The sequence below is a fragment of the Pangasianodon hypophthalmus genome, chromosome 2 (assembly GCF_027358585.1).
Source record: "Pangasianodon hypophthalmus isolate fPanHyp1 chromosome 2, fPanHyp1.pri, whole genome shotgun sequence".
Taxonomy (NCBI): Eukaryota; Metazoa; Chordata; class Actinopteri; order Siluriformes; family Pangasiidae; genus Pangasianodon; species Pangasianodon hypophthalmus.
This window is the reverse complement of record NC_069711.1, coordinates 16,563,469-16,580,623: the sequence shown is the minus strand read 5'-3', so window position 1 is coordinate 16,580,623 and position 17,155 is coordinate 16,563,469. Positions and strand designations below refer to the sequence as shown.

The 17,155-nt window shown below is 38.7% G+C and overlaps 1 protein-coding gene across 12 annotated transcripts in view; it reads left to right on the top strand.

The window, feature by feature from the left end:
* The window catches only part of ptprfa (protein tyrosine phosphatase receptor type Fa), a 206,338-nt gene that overhangs the window by 175,877 nt on the left and 13,306 nt on the right, over positions 1-17,155 (top strand). For 9 of the 12 annotated variants that reach the window (XM_053232122.1, XM_053232121.1, XM_053232120.1 and 6 more), the window contains 7 exons: positions 1,344-1,498; positions 2,956-3,068; positions 3,408-3,440; positions 5,228-5,325; positions 15,538-15,661; positions 16,612-16,787; positions 16,957-17,076. In XM_053232122.1, coding sequence (XP_053088097.1) covers positions 1,344-1,498; positions 2,956-3,068; positions 3,408-3,440; positions 5,228-5,325; positions 15,538-15,661; positions 16,612-16,787; positions 16,957-17,076 — 819 coding nt within the window. The remainder of the gene's footprint in view (positions 1-1,343; positions 1,499-2,955; positions 3,069-3,407; positions 3,441-5,227; positions 5,326-15,537; positions 15,662-16,611; positions 16,788-16,956; positions 17,077-17,155) is intronic. The other 3 variants (XM_053232126.1, XM_053232127.1, XM_053232131.1) reach the window with 1 other exon arrangement.

Genomic DNA, 17,155 nt, shown 5'->3' with positions numbered 1-17,155 from the left:
GATCATTGAAATGCCAATTAAATTAATTTGGTTTTAGCGAATAAAAAATTCATCAATGTTCAACTTACTGTTTCCCCTTTGTGAAGCTATTGTCTGATATGTTAAGTCACACTCATTTATGTACATAAAGTTGAACTTCACTGAGCTTTTCCCTGCACACAGAGTTCTCTTTTTATAATTGAGAAGCAGTGTGGCATTGCAAGAGACAGACTGTTCTGTACTGTAAGCCAACGTGTTCGAATCTTTAGTTTTAATTACTCTCCTAAACAGGCATGAAATTTTGAACAGTGACCATAGTTGAAATATTGTGCCAGGAACAGGCACTTTATTTTTAATATTATAATTATTAAATGGACACATCCACTTGTCACTGCCCTCTCACCCTACAACATAGACTCTCCACCTTGGCATTGCATCCCCATGTGGGTTACCAGCCATTATTTATAATGTACATTATATGGCCAATAGATTATGGACACCTGACCATCACACCCAGATGTGGGTCTTCCCCAAAATGTTACCAGAAAATTGCACACAATTGTATAGGATGTCTTTGTATACTGTAGCATTACAAATTCTCGTCACTGGAACTAAGAAGCCCAAACCTGTTCCAGCATGACAGTGCCCCTGTGCACAAAGCGAGCTCCATGAAGACATGGTTTGCCAAGGTGGGTGTGGAAGAAGTCGAGTGGCCTGCACAGAGCCCTGACCTCAACCCCACTGAACATCTTTGGGATGAATTGGAACGCTGACTAAACCCCAGGCCTCCTCGCATGATATCAGTGCCTGACCTCACTAATGCTCTTGTGGCTAAATGAGCAAAGAGTGGAAGTTATTATAACAGCAAAGGTGGACTGAATCTGGAATGGGATGTACAAAATGCATATATGAGTGTTATGGTCAGGTGTCTATGTACTTTTGGCTCAGCAAGAGCATGTTGAGCCTTTAAAATGGGGTCAAAATGGGGTGTTACTCTACTTTGCTTTTAATCTAGAGAACTAGATACAGTGATATAAAACTGAGACAAATCCAGTGGGAAATATCTTAAATCTAAAACTAAATTATCATGTTCACACACAGTGTTCTTACAGTATGTTAATTGTTGTTGACTCTTACGGATAATGATATTGAGTAAGTAAGTACACTGTGTGTTATTGTCTTTCGTGCTTTCAGTCAGTAAGAACACAATGTTCTTGATTTACTAGTGAAACATGATGAGGTCTTGGTGAAATTGTGTTTGATAATAAAAGCAGTCCTGGTATTGTACCCATTCATTCAGATGTGACTTTATTAGAAATTATGGTGACTTTTCTTAAATGTGTGTGTGTGTGTGTGTGTTGTAGAAAATATTTGCTACAAGCCCATTCTCAGACCCCATCATGGTGCAGGTGCACATGTCTCGACACGCAGAAGATCCGGAGATGCTCTGGGTGATGGGGCCGGTGCTGGCTGTCGTGCTCATCATCATTATCGTCATCGCCATCCTTCTATTCAAGAGGTGAGACACACAGATCCCTCTCTGCCTTTCCCTCACCCACTTCCTTTATCTGTCTCTGTTACCACTTATTCTGTCTCATAATCGCACTTTGTCTCTTCCTCTTAGTATCTCTTTCTTAGTCCATCTCTCTTTCATTGTATCTCTTTCTTCCTGTCTGTCTCTCTCTCTCCCCTTTCCTTGCTCTGTCTCTGCTGTACAGTAATAAATAGCTGCTGTTGGGTTGGCCAGTAGCCCAAGACAGGTGTGTTAAGTGTTGTAAGTTGAGTCAGCTTGATACCATTCCCACTGTAAAATATAAATAGCCAGTGTCGTTTTCAAAAGCGCTGACTTACACTGCAGAAGAGCTGAGTCACACACCCAGCAGCAGACAGGTCCATTAAAGTGGAGTTAAAAATATTGCAGCCGTGGGGAGATGGGAGAGTAATGGCACGCATAATTAAACCCATTTCATCCAGCTCAGCGAGTCCAGAACGATACACACTCCAACAATGAAGGGCAAACAAGAAGAACCTACTGCAGTAGGGATAAGCAAGATCGAATAGTCCCTCCCTGTTCACCTTCTGGATTATACAATACATTTTATTTTAATCACAATACACTCCATATTAGTCACAATACAGTTTATATTTGTCATAACACACTATGCTGGTCCCAGGAGAAGGCAGGACTATTTGCCTATGGCAACTCTGTATATCTGTCTGTTCTGACTTTACCATTTATATGTCTTCCTTTTGCTCTTTCCCACACGGCCACAGCAAACAGGAGAGGTAAGTCTCTCTCTCTCTCTCTCTCTCTCTCTCTCTCTGCTACTCTCTCACTACTGCAGACTGTCTCACTCATTTCTCCACTCTCTCACTCCTCTTTTCTCTCAGTCCTCCAATTTCACACATATCCACTCTCTTGCTCATTTTACTCACTCTTTTACTCACCCACTCACTTACTCTATTCCACATGTATATCCACTCCTCCCCTCTCTCACTTCTCCAATCTCATGTCTTATCCTCTCTGTCATTCCTCCATCGTCTCATTCTTCAATGCTCTCATTGTCTCATTCCTCCCCTTTCTCACTCCTCCATTCTCACACTTATCCATTCTCTCACACTCTCCTTCTTCCATTGTCTTACTTATTCACTGTCTCATTTCTGTCCTCTCTCACTCCTCTGCCCTCTCACTCATCCACTCTCTCACTATGGCACTTCTCCACACATGTATAGCAGTATGTACTGTTTGAGTCTATATATTTATGTTAACATGTACTGTATATGTGTGTGTCTGTCTGTGTGTGTTTGCATATTATTTATATGTTATACACTGCATGTGTATGGATGTAGATGAAATTGTGTAATTATCTTGTTTTTGTATATTTGTTTTTGTAATGGCATAAAGTGTATGCAAGTGTGTAGTGTTGTGCTCTAATTAGTCCCCTTGCTGTGGTGTGTGTGTGTGTGTGTGTATAGGAAGCGAGCATCTCCCTCAGTGAAGGATGAACACACAGCCGGAGTGAAGGACCATCTGCTGGCCCACTCGTCTGATCCCGTAGAGATGAGGAGACTAAACTACCAAACACAGGGTATTGCAATGTGCACACACACACACACACACACACACACACACGCACATATATATACATACACTTTGATGTGGATAAACAGACACAAACAGATGTGTTTCATAACACATATACACACACAGACATACTGTGTAAATATCCCCTATAGAGGAGACCCGTTAGATCCTGATCTTGATACCTAATGTGTGAATTTCATTTTTAGTTGGACCAACGAAAGCCGAGTGCGTCTTCTGCCTCATCTTTCTCCTCTTTTCTTACCTCTCCCCTCTTTCCAAATCTCAGCAGTGTGTGGGGTTCTTTATGGCTGTTACATTTCCTTCCCCTGTCTTTTCTCCACAGGTTCCAGTGACCCAAGTTGTCCAGACACTCCAAGTTAGTGTCCATCCATTCTTCCTGTGTCACCTACACATTTGTCTCATACTGTGTTTCAGTATCATTTTTAATATTCTCTCATTAACTTCCCCCTCCACTTCTCCTTGCTTAAATCCCTAAGGCCAGTTCCATTACTTTAGCAGCACAAGTGAAATTTGTAAGATGATGGATCGAGTCAACTCTAGTGTAGCAGAAGATACTGGCGCGATCGTGCAAAATAAATAAATAAATAGATAAATAATAACCAGATGACAATATTGAGACTCAATTCAAAGCAGTTCCTCTCCTTGGATTCGTGAATTGTTTCCATGGCAAAATGATAAATAGCTAACAGTGTGAAAACTGTGATAGCTAACAGTTAGCTAATCCATATTTTTAGTGTGGATTACTGGTTTGTTTTTGAGAAACTGCACTACACTGCACTGTTTACTCTTATTTAATTTTCTCTATTCACATTTTCAAAATGGTTGAGCACCCCATATAGTGTTCAAAAAATAACTGCTGGAAATTTTAAGCTCAATAATACATCAATAATTAGTCAGATTTTTGATTGTAAAGAGTACACAACAGAAAAAACAGATGTGATGTGAATGCAATGTGTAAACTAGGGTAATATAATATAATATATAATATATAATATATAATATAGCAAGCCGATATTACTCTGTACAGAGCTTCAAGGGAAATACACTGTACAAAATAGCTTCCACTACATGTTACTCTTATATTCTTCATTTTAGTCAGAAACTAGTTAGAAACACTGACATAATGCTGCATAGTGTTTATAGAAAATACTATTAAAAAAACTTTTTAAAGAAATCACTACAAGTACACTTTACTATTTTGCTTTAATTTGCTAGCTAATTAGCAAACCCTTCTTAAGCACTATAACTGGTTAGCAAGCTGGTTAGCATGTTGACGATTATACAAAAGTTTTGAAGGGAACAGACTAGTGGACAAGTGGACAAGGAAATCACTACAACTACAGTTTCCATGCTACTTCACTTTGCTAGCTAATTAGCAAACCATGTTTAAGCACTATAACTGGTTAGCTTGCTGGTTAATGTGTTGATGAATATGCAAAAACAGACCCTGCAAATGGACAAGGGAATCACTACACCTACATTGTTCTTGTAGCTGAGGTTTGGTGTGGTCCTGCTGAGAGTGTGCTACACACTCACTCCACCTCTTGTGATGTTTGCCGGCACTTGTTTGACACAGGTGGTGCACACATACAAGGGTGTAGGGGAAGTGGGTGAGCGTATGTTGAAAAGAGTACTGGAACACAGAGTTACACACCAATGTCCTGATTTTTCAGCCATTCTCTTTCCCCGGCTGATCATTCGGGCTTTGTGTGTTGCGCCCCCTACTGGCTGAACCTTTTTCATCTTGCCTATCATTTGCACAGTCTACAGCGCTTGGTTGGATGGGAAGCAGATGGATGTGGGCTGTATGTTAAAACCAATCCATAAAGTGTTCAGAGTGATGAAGTAGTTGAGATTTCAACCACTCAATAAGCATGCATGCTATCTATCTATCTATCTATCTATCTATCTATCTATCTATCCTCATGATTTCTCACAAAGGCATCATGCTCTCGTTGCCTTCATCTCTTTGATGAAGTGTGCTTCAGGTTTCAGAGTGTGTGTGTGTATATGTGTGTGTGTGTGTGTGTCTGTGTGTGTGTGTGCGCGCAGCTTTGCTAACCACCGTGCAACATTGCAGGAGATTACAGATTGCTGATTAGACTGAACTCCCATAACGCCGTGTTTTGTGGTGTCCTGTAGGGATGAGAGAGCACCCGCCCATCCCCGTCTGTGACCTGGCCGAACACATTGAGCGGCTCAAAGCCAATGACAACCTCCGATTCTCTCAGGAATATGAGGTATGGGCTTAAATACAAATCTAAACTGTACAATTTTCTCTGAATATGTAAATAATATACCCTATAGGCACATGTTTGTTTTTTAATTGCATGAAAGTTCGATCCTAAAGAGACAATGATTCCCCTGTAACTCCCAACCTGAAAAAGATTTTTTTCCCTACATTTATCCATTGTGGAAGCCACTGAGGGACATAGCCATATTAATGTACTTCAAATGGCTGCTTAAAATGGTGTGAGGATAAAGCAGAACGTTGGTAGAAGAAGGTTTCATTTGTAATAAAGGTTCTGTCTGTGCAGTCTGACAGTGCTGTTCAGACAGTGAACAGACCTCCAAATGCAAGTCACAAGGGGAATAAGACTCCTACTGACATAGTGGCTCAAAATGATCTGCGTTTTTAAAAGAAAAAGTATCATTTTTATCATCATTTTCAATAGTAAAATATTGAAAACAAACTTTTAACAAGAGTCATTGTCACAAAGTTGACCCCTAATATGACCCATAATGGTGAGGCAAAGGAAACAGAAAGAACTTAGAACCTTTCACAAAATTTAATGATATTTCCCAAAAATGACATAAGCAGTTCAACTGGACAGAGATGAAACATTTTTTTCCATCTCTGTACTCAGACTGTAAATGATTTTAGGCAATTATTAAAGGAAACCAATTACCAGCAACTGCAGATTTGAGTGTGAGCAATTTTTGTCAAGTGTATGCAAAAAATAAATTTGCACTCTAACATTATTAAATACGCCCACATGTCTACGAGGAAGCCGCTGTATGTTAAGAGAAGCAGTCGTACCCACATGTTTCTGCCACTGCATAACTTTACCTCAAAGAAGGAGAAAGGCTGTGAAGGACCAGTGATAGCATTTTTGTTGTGTTTTTAATTTGAAATGTGTTGTCCTCTCTCGTCCTCTCTCAGATATGTTCATTCATTTTCAGTAACTGCTTTATCCTGGTCAGGGTTACAGTGTAATCGAAGCCTATCCAGGGAACACTGGGCTCTGGATGGGACACCTTTCAGTCGCAGGGCACCATGCACACACACACACACACACACACACACACACATTCATACCTAGTGGCCAATACAATTACTGGTGGGAGGAAAAGAGTTACAGGTGTTAAATATATTATTCAAATACACAGAATATAGATTTGTACAGTCTAAAATGGTGCAGTCAGAAAGAGCATTAATTTGCTCAATAATTTATGTCTAGTATGAGTAATAAGCCTACGTCATGAAATTCAGTGTGAAAGCTTAAACACCCACTCCCAGTCTCCTTCTGCTTCTTCTCTCCCTCTTTTTTGCCTTTTTAGTGATACATTTTTTTTTTTATTAATCTTGGATTTAGAACGACTCAAGACAGAGATCTATAAGTTCAAACTTTTAATTTAAACTGCCAAAATCTTCTTCCATGGCTGGCCTTCTACAGAGCTGCTGCTGCTCTTAAAGAAATGTACTATATCTGTCTACAAGTTGAGGAATTGAGGGAGATAAATTTGTGTTTCTTTGACCATTTCACTGACACTAACTTATTGTAAACAGCAATCTAAGGCTACTGATGAGACTGTTTTGAAATACTGAAGAGCAAAGAGAATACTGAAATACTGAAAAGCAGAGTATAAAGAGCCACCAATAAAATTTGCTCATTCAGTCTGTTTGTGGAGTTTTTAAATGACTGTTAAGACTGAAATACTGTAGTTGTTTATTATATTATGGCCTATCCTGTTTTCTTTACCTCACATAAACCTAAAGCTATAGTTAGCTAGCTACATGTAGTTAGTTAGTAACAACTAAGTAAAAAAATGATAGCTAGCTATATATACTATAATTTGCCACAGATTTATATTGTAGCTAGGTATTTTTACTCTGTAACTACTTACTATTTTGTTTTGTATGCAATCTATTTTGAATATGGCCTATTGTTTATTTTAGTAAGCTTTTATCCTACATCATTTCACAACTTATGCAGTTGATGAGTCTCTCTTTGCTTTGCAGAGCGAGTAGCACAGCCAAGACAACAGTATATTGTGAATTTGGAAATGTGATAGCTCGGTTGAATAAAGAAAACTATCAGTAATTTACATTTATTTGGTGAGGCTAAAGAAGATTTATGGGGGCTATATCTCCCTGTAACCGGCCTATAAAATGGTATAAAAAATGAGTTTATAGTGTTTATAGTGTGCTTGGCCTCCACTGTACAGTGGCTTCAAAAAGTTTGCTTTACAAAAACCCAGAGTGTGCATTTAGGCAGCAGATATTTTAGGTACTGCAATATTAGAGGACAAGAATGCATTCAGAAGATAACTGTGCTGCAAGACACAGTTTCCTCTTATCATTGGTTTGGGAGGCTTTTTGGTATATAAAAGCTTGAAATTAAGTTCACAGTGACTCCATCTGTAACTCAGCAGGGTGAGATGGGCATACTCTAACTCACCCCAGTGCAACAAAATCTAAATTATGACCATGAAAAAAATTGTGTGTGTGTGTGTGTGTGAGAGAGAGAGAGAGAGAGAGAGAGAGAGAGAGAGAGAGAGGAGTTTGTTCATTTCTGGTTATTCTTTGCTGAGAAACAGTGTCAATACAAACACTACACACACAGGGGGAGCCTTCTAATAACCACCTTCAGTTTAGCTGAAAGCCATCACATCCAAGCTCAGATCTCTGATGAGGCAGTTTGAATAAATAATTCATTGCAACACAGGGTTGATACAAATATGGAGGAAACTTCCTGTTGGTAAATAAAATAAGGATGTCAGTTGGATGAAATAAACATTTTCTGAGTCAGATCTTCTTCATTCCTGCCCCCATTGAGAGTAGAAAAAGAGCTGGTGGGAATTATGATCCACACATTATATTTAACCATTTTTAAAAGAGCAGTAGAAAGTGGGTGATACTTAAAAGCAGTATCATGGTTCAAGCCAAAAGCTTAATCATAAGTGTTATGTAATTGGAGCAGGCATACATGCAGTTACATGCTACTTTACTTGGATGTTATTGGCTGGACCGCAATACGTGATGTTTATTAACTAAGTGAAGTTAAAAATAAAAGCCATATCTTGATCAGGGTGCAAGAGCACCATTCTGGTTCAATTCACAATCTAAATAAGCTACAAAACTCAGAAGCAGCCCAAAATAAACCTGAGCAAGTCTTTATCATTACATGAAAGAATCATTTCATGAAAGAATCATTTTCTCTTTTCAAATGCATAACGTTTTTAAACATGTCAGAGAGCATCTCTTCAAGAGTTTTAATCAGTCCTAGTCCAGTGTTAATCACTGCCATGCAGTTCTAAATGACTGTCTAGGGCAGCAGTGTCAAACATATGACCTGTGGGCCAGGACTGGTCAGTTCAAATCCGGCCCAGTAAATGAATTTAGCATCTGTGTTTTAAATTAAAGAAGTCTTTTTGAATTCTTAACTGAATCGAACGATTTTAAAAAAAGATCTAGTTCCTGTTATTCCACTAAGGGGGCAAAATAGAGCAATCAACTCAGGGCCATAAACTCAGCTACTGAAAAATTTTAATGCCAAAATGAACTGCAGTCATTTCATCTGTTTTGTAGTTGATACTGTAGGCCCATTACCTAAAAAGAGTTTCTGTGATTGAAAAAAGAGTTGTCTATGATTTTCCTATAACTATTCAATTCAGTTTTATTTGTATAGCACTTTTAACAATGAACATTGTCTCAAAGCAGCTTTACAGAACATAAGAAACAAAAAGCATGCAAACAGAAACAAAAACATGCAAACAGTCCTAGATGTTAGACAAAATTATCCCTAGTGAGCAAGCCTGAGGCGACCGAGGCGACTATGGCAAGGAAAAACTCCCTTAGATGATCTGAGGAAGAAACCTTGAGGAACCAGACTCAAAAGGGAACCCATCCTCATTTGGGTGACACTGGAGAGTGTGATATGAACAATGTCCTTTCTGCATTTATGTATAGTCATGTAGAATTTTATGTGTATATTAATATGGAGGTATTAACTATATTAACTAGGAAAATAGTCTGGAATATAACTAGCCTGGAAAATTGGAGGAGAGCAGCTACTCAGCATGTCTGCTAACTGCTTTTTAAGCTATTGTTCATGTACTGTGGTCCAGTCCACTTAGTGGAGAGTGACGAATTGCTGGATATGTGTGTGTTATTGGCTAGCATCACTCTGGTGAGAGCACTGTGGTGCCCGGTGTGTATGGGTGCGGAGGAAGACTCAGGTGGGAGACAGAATTTCAGCAGAGCTCCAGGCTCTTTTCAGCACACTTTGAAAAACTCAAAAAAAAAAAAAACTAAAGGAAGTGCAACCCAATAGGAGCTGTCTCTCACTCACGGCTTACACCTCATTCAAGGTTAAGATCACGGTCCGTGCATATGTGTGTGTGTGCGTGTGTGTGTGCGTGTTGCAAGCTCTGCCAGCTTTTCCACTGTCTCACTCTGACTCATGGCAGTCACTGAAACAAAGAAATACACATAAGTAGGCTGGTGATAATAAGACACAGGTGAGAATCATCACGCGTTACCTGCTGGTTCAGCCTGCCTCCTCTCCGTCCGCAGCTGACACTCGAACATGCCCACGCCGCCATAAGCACTTCTAAATGCTCTGTGGGCTCTAGTCCATGCGTGGGTATGACAGCAATATGACACAACCTCCTTTACATGTTATCAGCTTATTTTTCCCCTGGGGAAAGATGGCACTCAAATTGGCCTTCTGCCTCCTGGTGGACCCAAAGGGCAATAGCAAAACTTGTAAAAGTAGAGGAATAACAGAAGTACAACTTTTCTATCAGTATTCTTTCCTAGCACACTTGCTAGTAGACATTAAGCAGTGTTATGGAGAGCTAAAAAGACTTATTCTCCATAGATGTGTTCACGTTTGACAGTTTTATTCATGAAGAAAGCTAAGAAAGGTGCAGGGAAGGATATCTCAGCACTTTTTACTGGACCTCTTGGGGGGAAAGTGAGTAAATAATAAGTTTAGACAACACAACACAGTGATATACAGAAAATAGTCATTTTTATTATTAGCTAAATATAAACATAAGCTGATTCAGGATGAGTCAGAGTTTTGAAATGTTATCAGTCACATACTTACCAAGCATAAAAGCAACAGAATAACAAACAGAAAATAAGGCTCTGTGTGTGTGTGTGTGTGTGTGTGTGTGTGTGTGTGTGTGTGTGTGTGTGTAGACTTTAGAATGTGTGATCAAGGGAAAGAAATTGAAATGAGGACAGGGTATAGGTACAACTGAAATAAAGGGCTAGAAGGATTGGGGAAAACTAAAGTGTGGGAGAACAGAGAGGGATGGAAGGATGTGGAATAGGTAAAGTCATTTGGATAAAAGTGTTTAGGGAATGGCAAGAGCAGAGAGTGAAAATGTGAAGGTGATGGGACGAGATTAAGAAATGGAATTCTGAATATTCTGAGAGAAATGGGAAGAATAGAAGAATGGAGGAATAGGAACTTGAGAGAGCTAAAGGAAAGATAAGGGAATGTATAGAGATGAAGAGATCACTGATAGGGAGTGGAGGGATGGAGGAATGTAGAGATTTAGGAGCTGGAACAATGGTGAGATTAGGAATAGTAGATGAAGAGATTGAAGAATGGAGGGATGGGGAATGGAGAGAGATGAAGAGATGAGGAAAGTCAGGAATGAAGTAAGCAGAAGCCTTGAAAGAACAGGGAATGGGAATAAACAGTTGAATGGATGGGGAATGGATGCAGAATGAAAGAAAGAAATACTACAGATTGGGATGATGGAGGGATAAGAGATTAAGGAATGGCAGTGAGGAGAATGGATAGATGAAATGTCAGCCAGTGGGAGCAGATTAATGGATGGAAAGATCAGAAGGTTAGGGACAGGTTAAAGGATGAAAGGATGGGGCAATGTGGGAGTGAAGCGATTAAACGATGTAGGAGTGTATGAGAGGAATGCTGAAGACTGAAGCTGCACAGCTTGAATTAACACTGTATAGTGTATATAAATGTCCAATTGTTCACAAATGCAGTCTGAAAGTGTTAAATCTACACTCTGAGTGTTCATTCAGCACTGGGGATTTTGTTGTGTGGAGAGATAAAAGCATGATGGAAGGGGTTAACAATAATGAATGATGGCGATTAGGGGAAATTCTCTAACACCCACTTCAACTCAGGAAGGGCTGATTAGCTGATTAGATGAATCAGGTGTATTCGAGAAGGGGAAAAAATTCAAATGTACATTGTACATGACATTGGGTACTCCAGGACCAGGGTTGGGAATCTGTGGAGAGAACAGAAGGATGAAAGAATGAGGGATAGAGGAGAAATAGAGAGGCAGAAAGACAAATCCATTAGCAATAATGGGTGTGATTTATCAATGTGAGATGCAGGAAGCTGTATCTAACGGGCTGTTAAATAAGATATGCAGCTCCTCCTCTCTCAAACACTGGCATTATATCAGACAAGATGTACACACAGAGCAGCATAGAGAGAGAATGGTGAGAGCTAAAATGTGGAGGTGGCCTAGAGGAGATGAGCATAAACACCCAATGTTTAAAGAGATGTTGCTGATAGGATGATGGGTTTTTATGGTGCTGGATGTGATCCTGTAAGCATTAAAAGTAGACGGTGTATCAGCGGGTATATCGGTAAAGTCATTAGCCAAAGTCAAAAACACAATGGACTATAAAATGGAGGTAATGCATCAATTGAATTCCAAAGACCCCTTACATCAACAAACATAGCAAGGTTTTTTTTTTTTTTTTTTTTTTTTTTGTAATTGAAGTGTTCTTTTGCAGGATTCAATCAACATCCCATTAACCAGAGCTGTGGTGTAATCATTTCCCTAATTACCTTTTTAAAACAAATACAAACAATAGTAATCTGGATTTAGCCGCCTTTAATAGTATTTCTATGTTCTGTGTGTGCAGTGTGTAATCAGTCCTGTTTCCTGTAACACTCATAAGCTAGGATTTAATTAAACTTTATTGTCTTTGTACATATTTTACAGGTGTACTGGTGTGATAAAAATCAGTATACAATGGATGGTGGAATTATAAATCATTACTCTTATACAGTACAACTGTATGGCAGAATAGAACTTTATGGCAAAATAGAATTGAAATGAATAAGTGGAATTCTTATAGTAATGAAATTACTCAGAACTACTGATAACCACTGATAGTTAAAGTGCTTATCAATTACTAAAGCATGGTACATTAAAGCGCATCAAAGCCTGCACTTCTTAAGGATACGAAAGTAAAGATTTTAATATTGATAATAGAATGCTAGGAGGAAAAATGGTTTGTCAAAGGTTTTTACGGGTCACTGGATAATTAAAGGTTGTTAGTCTCCTGAAAGGGATGCTCAGAAGTACTAGGAACCCTTCCTGATGAGAAAAAAATCTTGTAGGTTTCTACATAAAATCAGAGAGACAACCAAATTTTCTAAAAGTGTTTTTTTTTTTCAAGACATCAATTCCAAAACTTTTATCCAGAGCATTCTTACTTTACTTTTACACAGTGCTGCAGTGTGTCTCTAAAGTACACCAACCAACTCAGGTTTTAAGCCTCAGGGCAACATGTCTGTTCAAGGCTAGAGCTTGCTGCATCAGTGTCATAGCTCCTCCATGGAGAAATGAACTTCTCCATCAACTCCAAATGGCTCAGTGTCTCTCTTCCTTCAGCAAAAGTCAAAATCCCTGTCTTCCCACTATTGTATTTCTGTACATTTACTGGCATTTATTATTTACATACTTATTTGGTTCTTATTTAGGTATTTGTAATGTTTAGGTACTAACTAGTTACTCTAGTACGAATGAGAATAAATCTCCAGTGTTTCAGGTTATGAATCTTCACAGATGCTTTGTATCATTGTGTATGTCAGCTGTTTTTTATTTCTGTAGTAGCGTCTGCCAAATGACTATAAAATGTGTTATTGTAAAAACATGAGCATGCTCAACAAGGTCAGAAACGTTGGAGGTAAGTTTTCTCAATGTTGATTTAGGCTCATAGCTAAACTCAGTGACCATGTGGCTTTGGCAAGATTTTGCATGATCGGTCCCATCCTCTTTTCTCTCATAACATCCTTATCCCTTGCAGCATCTGACTAATGGACAAATGTCCCATATTTCAAACCTTCCATGTTCATTTTGTATGTGTATTACGTTCAGTGTGCATGCAGTTTAACGGATATATCATGTTTGTTGTAATTAAAGGTTGTGCAAGACATATTCCTTGGGGTGAAAACAGTTCAGTCAATCAATGAAAGGCTATAAAGTGGTAGTGAAGTGGTGCAGTTGTAAACAAGAATCACGATGTTGAGATAATGTATTAGTGCAATGTGTACAGCACTGTAATGAGGTAGTCTCAGAGTTCAGTGTGTGTATATGACAGTCTAGTGTAAGTTTGTGCACTCTGAGGGAGGTCAGCGATCTCCCACAGTCCTCTGGGTGTGTTCAGATGTAGGAAGTCTAACAGCCTGAGGACAGAATCTGTTCTTAGTCTAAAAGTCCAGGACTAGATGCAACAGTAATGCTTTCCAGACTGCAGTAGATGAAGCATAATGTGGCTTCAGAGTGTGGGGTCCAGCACAGCCAGTGTGGTGCTAATGAGCTCCTTAGATGCAGAAGTTTCAAAAAAGTCCAATAAAGAACCCCACTGACTCGCTGGTGCAGAACTTCACTTCTCTCGTCACCTCATTACTATACCTCTAACACTCCTCAAAAAGCCTTTATCACTCCCTGTGTTATGTAAGAAATAAAACATGATGGCGCCTGCTTGGAAAATAATCAATGACAGGGTGGAGTGATGCGGCCTGAAGTGAAGCGAAGTTACTTTTACTACCCCAAAGCTGATTAATTTCCTATAACAGTGACGTTTTATTCCTCTTATACTACAGCATAATTATTATAATTATGATTACAAAGAACAAATTAGTTCATGTTATCACTTATCACTTAACAGTCTCTTGAAGTTACTAAGACAAAAAATGCAGCTTGCCATATTGTCCTGCATCAGAAAACCTGCAGTTACAGCTTTACCTCTGACTGTTACAAAGAGCTGACACTGGAGACTCCTTCCATAAACGCTAAATAAACTTCTCCCCACAGAAGAATGTAACCTATTTTTTTTAGTACAAACTTTGTTATAGATTTTTATGTTATGACTTCTACATTATCGAGTCGGTACAGAAACATTTTAGATTTCCAAACATTAGTTTTCCAGAACAAAGTTAAATGTTACAGAAAAATGTTCGTATGTCAGTAAGGAAAGCAGCAGATTACGTAAGAGACACTTTTCAGCTATTCAGCTAAAAATTTCCTTATAAAACAACACAAATTATACCTGAGACTACAAATTTTTACTGCAGCATAATAAGTGTAGTCATTACAATGTTGTTACGACTTAATAAATCAGGAACTAATGCCAGTTACATGTCTGTAACTACACACTTTCATGACTTCAGAATTTAAATATAGCATGACTTAGCACATGTCACCAGCACGAATTTGCAGGAATTACCAAAATTGGGGCAGGTTTTTTTGCACTCTAATTCTTGATCTAACGCTGTTTATCTGTACTCAGCTGTAGTAACACATACACATAACTTACACATGAACCTTTCTACTTACTATGTAATTTAGTTCTAAATCAGATTTTATAACAGCACTGCATGTTGTAAGTATTTAGCACATTTTGCTAGATTTTGGCAGATTTGCATAGTTGTATAATTGTATAGAGTGTTTACTGTATTTGCTGTTGTCTGATTGGCTGTTTTCTAAATCAAGTTTGAAGATTAGGTTCTGTTCTAAAGTGAAGCAGTCTTTGGTTTTTATGTTGCAAAAATCTGAAACTCATCAAAACCTCATATTTAACAGATTCCATTTATTAGCAAATTTAAGTCACTAGATGAGCACATTTCTTTATCCTGTAATTTAATTCCTTTTTGAGTGTATCATTTTATCAGGTCCTGTTTCTTTTGTTTTTATTTTTTCCTTTTTAAATATTATAGATGAATTGTTTTTATTGTTTAATAACATTGTACATATTACTATTATTATTGTCTTTTTTTTTATTGGTATTAATCCGGCAAAGCGCTAGAGCTGCATTTTAATATAATAGACGCATGACTCTTTCAGAGGAAGGTTTTCAAATGCCAAGTGTAGTGTTTAAATAAAGCTAGGTAAAACTAAAGGTTTGACCTGATCATATTTCATCCCTCTGTTCCCAGTCAATTGATCCCGGGCAGCAATTCACCTGGGAACACTCCAACCTCGAAGTGAACAAGCCAAAAAACCGCTACGCTAACGTCATTGCCTACGATCACTCCAGAGTTGTCCTGTCACCCATCGATGGTTTGTACCTTGAGGTTTTTTTTCTCCTGCATGTGTGTGTGTGAGTGAGTGAGTAATGAATAGGGAATTGAGTTATGGCGAGAGTGATCACCGACTGACTGTGTTAGGTCTATAAAGTCTAATTGAATGATTTAGTGAGTGAACTAGGAAATCAGTCAGTGAGTGAGGTGTGTATGTGAATTTATGGCTGAGTGCTAGAGTGAAGGCAGCAAGAGTAAGACCAAATTAGTATTCAGGGATTGAGTGATTGAATAAGTTATTAAGTGAGTATAAATTCATCACTGATAATATGTAAATGGGAAACAAGACAGTATCCACAAACTGAAACCTGTGTGAGCTAGATGACCAGCAGTTCCTTAGCCTAGGAGGGAGGGTTTCTAAACTGCATATTTTTATATGTTATAGATCCTGGTGTAGGGATGTTCACAATTTGTTAGAAGTTTCTGGGCATTAAAACATATTAAATAATTTATTCTTCTAAATTAATTATTTAATAAGGAAGGAATAAAACACTTGCTGTAATGGGCATTTTGTTGCAGGACAATAATCGATGATGGGGTGGCCTGACAGAAAGTGGAGTGCTGTTACCATCCCGAAGTTGATTATTTTCATAAATTATGTCCCAAAATTCCTCTTATACCACAGCAGTTTTTATTAAAGAATGACACATCATACTTTTCTGCCCAGTGTTCCCAGGCTAGGATCCAGATCTACTGCAGTCCTGACAGAGCTGTTACTAAAGAGGAATAAATGAATGAAAATCATCCTTATTATACAATTATAGTTATGTTTAATGTTCTGCGAAAAAAGTTCCAGATTCATAAGTTCAACAGAGCTGTGGTGTAATGGTTTTAAATGAAGTACCAGTGACGTATGTTGTAGTACCTCTGAATATTGAATATTAATTGTATATCTGTGTGTGTGTGTGTGTGTGTGTGTGTTGAGTGCAGCTATACCAGGAAGCGACTACATTAACGCAAACTACATAGATGGATACAGGAAGCAGAATGCCTACATCGCTACACAGGGCCCCCTGCCTGAGACTGTCAGTGATTTCTGGAGGATGCTGTGGGAGCAGAGGAGCAGCACCATCATCATGATGACCCGACTGGAGGAGAAGTCTAGAGTGAGTAAAAACATGTGCAAGATATACTTGTAACACACACACACACGCACACACTCACATGCACATGCACGTGCAAACCAAAGATAAAGCTTTATTTCTGTGCGCTGAGCTCCCTCCACCTGCAGCTGTTTATTTCTGTTCTTGTGTGTGTGCATTGTTTCCACTGTAGGTGAAGTGTGATCAGTACTGGCCGAGTCGGGGAACAGAGACGTACGGCATGATTCAGGTCACACTGCTGGACACGGTGGAGCTTGCTACATACAGTGTCAGAACCTTTACTATGTACAAGGTGAACGCTACAGTCCCGAATCACTTAGTGAGTGAGACTGTAAATCAGTTGTGGTCATCCAAATTCAATACAAAGTTTG